The sequence below is a fragment of the Salvia miltiorrhiza genome, chromosome 4 (assembly GCF_028751815.1).
Source record: "Salvia miltiorrhiza cultivar Shanhuang (shh) chromosome 4, IMPLAD_Smil_shh, whole genome shotgun sequence".
NCBI lineage: Eukaryota > Viridiplantae > Streptophyta > Magnoliopsida > Lamiales > Lamiaceae > Salvia > Salvia miltiorrhiza.
Genome location: NC_080390.1, coordinates 52,661,819 through 52,672,750, shown reverse-complemented (window position 1 = coordinate 52,672,750; position 10,932 = coordinate 52,661,819). Strand labels below are relative to the sequence as shown.

General features: G+C 32.9%; 1 protein-coding gene across 1 annotated transcript; it reads left to right on the top strand.

The window, feature by feature from the left end:
• The first annotated feature begins 1,403 nt into the window (after nt 1–1,403).
• LOC131020491 (polyubiquitin-like) lies at nt 1,404–3,735 on the top strand. The gene is made up of 2 exons (XM_057949342.1): nt 1,404–1,565; nt 2,147–3,735. The coding sequence occupies exon 2, from the start codon at nt 2,147–2,149 to the stop codon at nt 3,521–3,523; it is 1,377 nt and encodes a 458-aa protein (XP_057805325.1). The 5' UTR covers nt 1,404–1,565; the 3' UTR covers nt 3,524–3,735.
• The last annotated feature ends 7,197 nt before the right edge of the window (nt 3,736–10,932 follow it).

Below are 10,932 nucleotides of genomic sequence, written 5' to 3'. Positions count from 1 at the left end.
CCCAATAGCATTATTAATAATCCGACGTATCATATTTTGCCCAGGATGACCCAATCGTTCATGCCATAATATAAAAGATTTTGGGTCTTTAAATTTTATGCTTAACGCAACATGATTGTTAGATTTAATATGAGTATAATACAACCCAGAGGAGAAAGAAGGGAACTTCTCAAGAATTTGTTTCCTACATCCAACATTTTGAGTGATGAGAAGAAATTCACTATTGTTATCGGTTTCAGTTTCAATGTGAAAACCGTTTAGTCGGATGTCTTTAAAACTAAGAAGGGTACGTTTTGATTGTGGATACAAAAGTGCATCATTGATAATTAATTCTGTACCCATAGGGAGTATTAGAGAAGCTCTTCCAGAGCCGACAATAAGGATATTGTCATTTGCAATTGTAGTAACGCTCCCCCTTTTTTCAGTAAGAGTTTGAAAATATTTTCTATCAGTAAGTATAGTATGTGTTGTGGCACTATCCACTAGACACAATGTACTTTCATTCTCCATGAGTTGCAAGTTTGAGTTTGACACTCTTGCAAGAAAAATACGATTTTTTCTTATGGTCTATCTCGGTATACACTCAATTGGCTAGAGACTGGTGCTGATAACGTGATGTAATATCTCTTGAGTAAGCAATTGGCTAGAGACTGGTGCTGATAACGTGATGAAAACCAGATTCTGTATCTTATTAACTGTATCTTTCCGTTCCATCATATATAATATATATATATGAATAAGTAATATACAATATATAATAAATAATATTATTTACAATAGTGTACTTATTCAATCATTTTTTTAGGGAACTTATTCAATCAAGTTACATATACACAAAGTGATCTATTACTGAAAAAAATATAGTGAAACCAAAGTAATGTAATATAGTGAAAAAAATATTACTGAAACTATTTATTTCTAAGAAAAACTAAGTCTTCTCTTATCTAAAAGAGTTTTTAAAATATAAACTTGTGAATAATTTATACTTTTAATAATAATACGGTATTTTTTTTTTGGATCAATAATACTCCCCCGTCCCATTGATCTTGTCCCGTATTCATTTTTTGTTTGTCCCACGATCTTGTCTCATTTCTATAAATGGTAATTAACTAAACAATAAGAATTTTTAATTACATTATCTCTTATACTTTATCATTTTTTCACATTCTCTTTCCTACTTTATCATCTTCTTTCTTCTACTTTATCACTTTATTACATTCTCTCTCCTACTTTATCACCTTCCATCTCCTACTTTATCAACTTTATATTTTTATTACCTATACACTTAAAACACTAATAATATTCTCCTTAATAACTGTGTCGAAATCAAATGGGACAAGTCCAATGGGACGGAGAGAGTAATACGGTATTTATTAACGTAAGTTTCGTCAGCGCTTGCGAAAGAGCAGATATTTCGGGCGAGAAAGGCGGTTCACCCTACCCAACCTCTATATAAGCTCACCCTCACACTTTCCGTTCCCTCATATCGATTTCTCCCATCAATTTCCCCTCTCTGCCCCCTCATCAATTTACTCGAGTTTTCGTCATTCCGGCACTCCTTCAAGGTAAATCTACTTCTTTTTTTCTCTATCATTATCTTCTCGATTATGTTCCTGTGTAATTATTGTGTATAACTGCGATTGTTGCTGAATGCTGAAAGGTTCGTGAAATTGTCGTCGTTTTTATGATTATTAGGTCTTAGTTTTTCAATTGGATATTAGGTTATGGTGCCTAATAAACCGTATTTTGATTATCAGTCGTGAGGGTTTTTCCCCCTGATTTCAATTTTGGTGATTTCTTTATCTTGTGCAAGTTTTTGTTCTACGATAATTAGGAACGAGGGGTTTAGGATTAGTAATCAGGTAGCTGTATTTTGAGGTTGTGAATCCAATTGTTGTAATTGATTAAGCGCGAATTGAATGGATGATGATGGAAGCCTTGTATCTTACTGTTTTTCTTTCCCATAATAATAATCCATGTATATCAATTTTGTGATTGTTAAATGAAATTTATGTTATGTTATTATAATAAAATTTTGTGAATAACGCATTGGCTTCGGTGGACTTTGATTGTTGATTTTCGTGTATTTTTTGGTGTATCATCTTGATCTGATTCTAATAGTAGCCGGATCTTTATGAATATTCAGATGCAGATCTTTGTTAAGACTCTAACTGGCAAGACTATAACTCTTGAGGTCGAGAGTTCTGATACTATTGACAATGTCAAGGCCAAGATTCAAGATAAGGAAGGGATTCCACCGGATCAACAAAGGCTGATATTTGCTGGAAAACAACTTGAAGATGGCAGGACCCTAGCAGATTACAATATCCAAAAGGAGTCCACACTTCACCTTGTCCTTCGCCTGCGTGGTGGAATGCAAATATTTGTGAAAACCCTCACCGGAAAAACCATCACCCTTGAAGTTGAGAGCTCAGACACCATCGACAATGTGAAGGCCAAAATTCAAGATAAGGAAGGAATTCCCCCAGATCAACAAAGGCTGATCTTTGCTGGAAAACAACTTGAGGATGGCAGGACCCTAGCAGATTACAATATCCAAAAAGAGTCTACACTTCACCTTGTCCTTCGCCTGCGTGGTGGAATGCAAATATTTGTGAAAACCCTCACCGGAAAAACCATTACCCTTGAAGTTGAGAGCTCTGATACCATCGACAATGTTAAGGCCAAGATTCAAGACAAGGAAGGAATTCCACCTGATCAACAAAGGCTGATCTTTGCTGGCAAACAACTTGAAGATGGTCGAACCCTTGCTGATTACAATATTCAGAAGGAGTCCACCCTCCACCTTGTTCTCAGGCTTCGCGGTGGGATGCAAATTTTTGTTAAAACTCTTACTGGCAAGACAATTACCCTGGAAGTCGAAAGCTCAGACACAATTGATAATGTGAAAGCAAAAATTCAAGACAAGGAGGGGATTCCACCAGACCAGCAGAGACTGATCTTTGCTGGCAAACAGCTTGAGGATGGGAGAACCTTGGCAGATTACAATATTCAAAAGGAATCAACCCTTCATCTGGTGCTGCGTTTGAGGGGTGGCATGCAGATCTTTGTAAAAACCTTGACAGGAAAGACAATCACATTGGAGGTTGAAAGTTCTGACACGGTTGACAATGTCAAGGCTAAGATTCAGGATAAGGAAGGCATTCCTCCAGACCAGCAGCGTCTGATCTTTGCTGGCAAGCAGCTAGAAGATGGGCGGACACTTGCTGATTATAATATTCAGAAGGAGTCGACTCTTCATCTAGTCTTGAGGCTGAGAGGTGGGATGCAAATCTTTGTCAAGACTTTGACAGGGAAGACCATCACTTTGGAGGTGGAGAGTTCTGATACAATCGATAATGTGAAGGCCAAGATTCAGGATAAGGAAGGGATCCCACCGGACCAGCAGCGTCTCATCTTTGCAGGGAAGCAGCTGGAAGATGGCCGCACCCTTGCAGATTATAACATCCAGAAGGAATCTACCCTTCACCTGGTGCTCCGTCTCCGTGGTGGCCGTTTCTGAGGATGGGAATCGGGATGTGCATTCCTCATGTTTTGTGTTGTTTTTGCTCTCTCTGTGTTTTCAAACTATCTTTGTTTTTTTAAATACTAGCTGATTAATGTCTGCTAGTGTAGTATAAGAGCCAAAATCGTATACGATGGAAGGCTGCGTTGTCTAGTGATATTATGAGGTATGCATATGAATACAGTATTTCCCAGTTTTTGCTTATTTCATTTCGGTTTTTCAAAAATTTTCATCTGTCCCATTATAATTTTGGTAGATTTGGTTGAGCATGCGTATGAAATTCATGATGTGAGTCATGTCACAAGCCATTTCTCGTCCTCTATGTTAGATGAGTCTGTCTCGACATTAAACGTTTTATATCTAGATATGGGTGATATATATATATAGATGTGTATAGGGTGCGGTTATAGTGAGAACCACAATTATCGTGAGAACATAAGAACCAATAAAATTACTGCATATGCTATACAAATTAATGCATCCGCTATTAAATTTAATGCATCCGAAAAAAATACTCCCTCCGTCCGCCAAAAGTATTCCACTTTGGCCGGGCACGGAGTTTAATAAAATGTGTGATGATGTTGATGTAGTGGAGAAAGGGTCCCACCACTTTATGAGATGTGTGGTTGAAATTGAATTTGGGGTGGGTTTTTTGTAAATAAAGAGTGTTTGTAAGGATAAAATATAAAGGTGGATGGTGGGACCATGGCTTAAAAAGGAAAGTGGAATACTTTTTGCGGACGCCAAATATAGTAATTGTGGAATACTTTTGACGGACGGAGGGAGTAATTTTTTTGCTCCCTTTAGGATTCGAACCCAGCACCTGCATCCATCCACCAAGATCTTGATGATCGAATGACTTAAAATAGAGATCTTGATGATCGAATGGCTTAAAATGGTTCTCCGTTATCTTGATGATCGAATGGCTTAAAATGGTTCTCCGTTCTTATTTTATTAGTGGTTCTTATTTGAACCTCTCCCGATGTGTATGTACAAATTAATGCATCCGCTATTAAATTTAATGCATCCGAAAAAAATAATTTTTTTGCTCCCTTTAGGATTCGAACCCAGCACCTGCATCCATCCACCAAGATCTTGATGATCGAATGGCTTAAAATGGTTCTCCGTTATCTTGATGATCGAATGGCTTAAAATGGTTCTCCGTTCTTATTTTATTAGTGGTTCTTATTTGAACCTCTCCCGATGTGTATGTGCTTATGTACTGAAAGAAACCCTTAGTTTTCAATCATGGCCATGGGCCGGACTGGATTGTAATGAAACCTGAAATTGAGTTGGACTTCATTCGAAATTTACTCATTATATTAAATAAATCCACACATTTTATAAGGGCAAAGCAATTTGAGTTGCAAATAAAGAAGAGAAGTGTTCATGTTTTTTCTTAATTTAGTTACCTAATAAATTCTCTTAAACTAAAATATAGTACTCCCTCCGTCCCATATAGGTGTGGCTCAGAACTTTTTGGCACGAGAATTAAGAAAAATATGTAAATTGGTTATAAATGGTAGGACCTACACTTTTACGTTGGCGGTTTAGATTAATTTTAGTATACTTCTTTTCTTTATTGGTGTTTACGGAACCAACACCTAAATCTATAAAAGGAAACATAAAATTCTACCTAGTCGAGAAGGCTGGAAAGAGTAAAAATAGCTGATCGGGAACCTTGCACAAGAGAGAAAACAACTATTGTATTTGAAAATATGAGATAGCGTAAAAAATAATACACGAACTCGGGCCCTATTTATAGATTTACAAGCGGAGGGGTAAAATAGTAAAAACATCTTCGGTGCATGCGTCTTGCGTGATGGAAGGGTACAATGGTAATTCCGATAATACGCGGGAGACCTTCCCGCGCATTTATTGACTCCTCTGATGGAAATGTCTTCTCTGGCGAAGGCGTCTTCTCTGGTGATGTTGACATCTCTGACATGAAGGACTCCTCTGGTAAACACGTCGTCTCTGGTAAAGGCGTCTCCTCTGGCGATGGTGACTTTTCCGGCGCGGATGACTCCTCTGGAGAAGAGGGCTCCTCTGTCAAGAATGACTTCTCTGGTGCGGGTGACTCCTCTGGCTAGAGTCATTCCTCTGATGGATGAAATCCTTCTGGTAACAATGGTTCTTCTGACCCATACGGCTCCTCTGATGAGAGTGATTCCTCTGATTTGTACTCTCTCCCTACTCTGCATATATTGCTCCTCACCATTTATTTTTGAAAAAAATACAATATATATGTGTATATATAATGGGTCATATAAGTCCAAGTGTATATCATATACAACATGAACAATTTTTTTTCTTAAGACCGTGAAGATGTATGATAAATTCATCATTTCGATGAATAAATTCATGATTCAGGATTCGAATTTAAAAAATGATGAAAATTAATTTATTTTTGAAATCATAACTCTTACAACAAATTCATAATTGATGGGGATGGAAGCCAGAGAAATGGATGAAATAAGATAGTAATGCTTAATTCGACTTTTAAGCTGAAAAGAACAAGAAATTGAGAACTCTATTTAACTTTCCAATGCAGTTGGCCGTTCATTATTTGGAGTTAAATTGAAAAAATTATGATCGAAACATTGAAGGGTAGTCAAGTTGGCAGATTCCACAAATTTGAACCACATCAATAATATTTTATAGAAAAATATCATAGTGTAACATCAGGACATGCACATGAACTCATCTGAGCCAACTTTTTCTTTAAAAAGTTATGAATTAAAAAAAAAAAAAGACACCTAATATAGGATTCAAACCCTAAAATCATGAATTTAGTCATTAAAATGATAAATTCACCACAGATCCTCACTATCTAATTATTAATTTCTATTTTATACGACATACACATGAATTCATTTGAACCAATATCTTTTGCTCTATAGTTTTTATTTAATTTTTTTGAGAAAAAAAAGAGCTCGGTAGTTTTTAAGACCCTTGCATTTAACCTCATGACACTCTGATGTATATATTCATCTAACAAGTAGATCACCTCCCAAGAGGGATATTCAATCACAAGTTTTCATTTTTCTAATTATGACATCAATATATATATATATATATATATATTCAATCAATAGTAGATCTTGATGATCTAAGGGCTAAAAATGATTCTTATTTTATATGCTAAGATGTGTTTTTATTTTAGTCCAACCCTATATATATATATAGGGGTGGACTACCGTGAGAGCACATCTTAAAATAAGAAATAAGAGCAATTTTTAATGTATGAATTTTATGTAGAACACATATGAATTCGCTGTATAAAGGTATGAATTGTGAAAAATAAATTTTTGCTACCTTTGGGATTTGAACTCAGGACCATAAATCCATCAAACAAGATTATAAACCAATCGTAGATCTTGATGATCTAAGGGCTGAAAATGATTCTTATTTTATATATTAAGAAATGTTCTTATTTTAGCCCTTCCCTATATATATATATATATATATATGTATATGTATATAGGGGTGTGCTACCGTGAGAGCACATTTTAAAATAAGAAACAAGAGCAATTTTTAATGTATGAATTTTATGTAGAATACGTATGAATCCGCTGCATAAAGGTATGAATTGTGAAAAATAATTTTTTGCTACCTTTGGGATTCGAACTCAGGACCATAAATCCATCCAACAGAATTACGAATCAACCGTAGATCTTGATGATCTAAGGGCTGAAAATGATTCTTATTTTATATCTTAAGAAATGCTCTTATTTTGGCCCTTCCCTATATATATATACGAATTAAGAAATGATCTGTTCGTTTTTATTTTATGAATTCTCTATTCTCCACAATATTTAGCTTCTCTGTTAAACCCTTCTATATATATATATATAATTTGTTTGAAATGCTCGCATGGATTCAATTTTGTAATTCAGATCCTCTCTAGCTTTTAGAGTATGTTTTAACTTAAAAAGTAGTACTCCTGTTTAAAAATACGTCCTGTTTTTTCTTAACAATCTTTAATTGATGAAGTGTTTATTTATAGTTGAATTTGCCATGAAAATTATATCGTTTTCCATAATTCGTACTGTCCATGTATTATCTTTTATAATATAATATTAATATTTCTATTTATATACATATTAATATTGTGGAAAAGTACATTTGGTATAATAATAGGACACGTGATAATTGGGTGGTGAGATCATGGATGATGTAATATGGTGTTTAAAGAAGATATTTGAATATCAAATTATTTTGTATGGAAAAGTTATGAATGAAGATGAGTGCAATGGTGGAGCAACTTTGGTAGCTCCAAATAAAACTATAGTAAGTTGAGAAGAAACAAAAGCTGGGTGTATCTAAATGCATCGTCTTTATATATGATCGATGTGGATTGCAAACTTCAACATAAAGATGCGAAAAAGGATACACCTTTTCTCCTTAACAAATAGCACTTAGTGTAATCCATTAAAACATTGTTGGGTTACGGACACGTGGCACACCATTAACCTAAATAATTGAGGACTAATGAAATATCCCAAATAGTTATAACAAAATACATGTACAAAGCATTGCAAAACGACAAAAATATTTAAACTATTGATAATTATAGTAAAAAACACCAATATCTAAAATATTGGTTTCCACTCTTTTTATCTCATGTTCTCTTTACTGGAAAAATATGATATGAAAATATTATGAAGAGAGAGAAGAGATAGAGAGAGATAAAAGGAAGGGAGAGAAGGAGGAATACACAGAGACGAGTTAAATTGTTATAAATTTTGATGATAAAATTAAAAGATCATCAAAATATACAATATGAAAAAATATTTCACATCTATAATTTGTGATAATATTATCATGAATTAAAATGAAAAGGTGGGAAAATGGGTTGTCTGATCGAGGAAAAATTTTCCAACAAAGAGAACAGGTGAAAATAGTGGAAAAGGGAGAAAGTACATGTATTACACCAGTTTCCATCATATAGAACGCACCCTTAGGGCTTGTTTGATATGAGTTTATAGGTAGGATAAATTAAATTAATACAGGTTAGTGTGATGTTTGATATCATGTTCTATTAATGTGGTCAACTCATACTTAATCCCACTTCTCCATGCTATTTTGTGGGAATAACCCATACTAATAATCCGGCCCCTCCCCCTCGGATAACTTTAATACTGCGAAGTTCGATAAAAATTCTGCTACCCTTCCTCACGCATATCGATGCAAATGCCCAAGTAATGGTGGACAGACATGATATTTTTAAAATTATATGAGGATAGTTTTGGTATTAGATAATATAATCCAACATAATCCTATGGATATCAAACACAATATAGGATTAAGTAGCCATGATATCAAACACCCATGAAATAATATAAATCCTCACTAATCCACACTAATTTCTCAAGATAATTTTAATCATAATCAATCCTAAACTGCAAATCAAACGGCCCCACTGATCTACCCATAATCTAACGATTATAATTTAATCTGAGAGAAGTCGTATGTAACTGTATGAATTCTACGTAGAATTAACATGTATGAATTCGTTGTGTAATTGTCTGAATTGCGAAAAATAAAAAATTTGCTGCCTATGAGATTCGAACTCAAACCATGAATTCATCAAACAAAGTGCTGAATCAACTGTAGATCTTGATGATCCAAAGACTAAAAATGATTCACATTTTATATTTTAAAATGTATTTTTATTTTAGCTCCCTCTTATATAGAGGAGAATTAGGCTAAAAACAACTATTAGAGTATAAAATAGGAATAGATATATCCAATTGATATTAAGTTTAATTATTGGTTAATGGGTCATGAATGATATTCTACAAATACTATCTCAATAAATAAATAAAAATATTTATAAAAATCAATTTATATCATTTAGACATTTAATTTAGTGATGAGTTCAATCTCTATATTAAAGCAAAGAGGTAGCTTGCAAAAATTTTCCGACAAAACTATCATTGATTTAATTATTCAATGAATATTGAGTTTAACTATTGATTAATAAGTCATGATTGTTATCCACTGATAAGTGATTTTTTTTTTTTGTGATGGGAGTAATTTTTTTTAATATATAAAAACTAATTATATCGTTTAGTGATAGGTTAAATTATTAATACAATTAATAGGCACCGATTCAATAGCAAAATACTTTATTTAAAAGAAAATAAAAACATAAAATACTCATAATTTATATTTACAGTATAATTTATATTTTAAAAATATTTATGGTTCATATAATTAATTGATGGACAAATTAATATATTTTGTACTATAATTTTGATATATATTGTAATATTTGTACTTATCATTATTACATTATATACAAGAAATTCTATAAGATATTCATATTGTGTGATACACTGATACAAATTTATATTTTTAGTTATATGAGGTTGTACAAACTTAGTTACTATGGAATATAGTTGCAATCATATTTATTTTTTTATTTCCTCTCTCTTTTTTTTTTCTTTTTTTTTTTATCTTAAGAATGTGTATTTATTATGTTTAGTATAGTCAATGTCACAGGCTTTAAAATATTAAATTAGTGGTTATGTTACAAAATTGCAATACAAGAATAAAATAATTATTTTATATCCATTAGATTGAGTAGTTTTATTTTTCATAAAAAAATTAAAATATATTCCAAAATATAATTAGAAAAAAAGTTATATAGATTCATTCATATAAGAGTTTTTTCTTTTTCTTAAAGTAGCAATAATTGTTCTCCTTTTTCTCTTTAGGTGACTCGAACTCGTCTATTGATTGGAGGAAACACGTCTTAACAATCGAGTTTAAATGTAGAATGGTATTTGTATATTAATTCACACAATTTTTTTAAAAAATAATTAATTGGAAGTGGAAACAATGAAAATTTAACATAAACCACTTTATTAATAGAAATAATATTTAGTAATATAATTTTTATAAATGAATGAAAGTGATAATAAAATTATAATTTTTATGGATGGAGACAGTAATCATAGTTTCCTGATAATTTTTATGGAGGGAGATAGTAATCCTAGTTTCCTAATAATTCCCTTACTTAAAGACTTGGAATCTCGGAATCCAGTTAATTAGACGTTCCCATCGACTAATTCTTGGCTCGTAATCTTTTCTTGATTTGAATAGTAAGGGAAATTTATTTGTGGTGACACAGCGACCAATAAATTTGCAGCAAATACCGGTGACAAAAATAGGTATCCAATGTTAGGCATCCCCACAAAATGGGGACCAATTATATATATTCTCATTTTGTAAATTTAGAAAACCCACCAACCTGCAATACGGCACTCTGATTTTAACATCTCACTGACTCAACTACATGAAAATTTTGCCCATAAAATTTAGTGATGCTAAGCATTGATGTTGTGGCGTCCACAAATTAATTAAATAAGAAAAAAAATGATAAAGTTAATTTATTT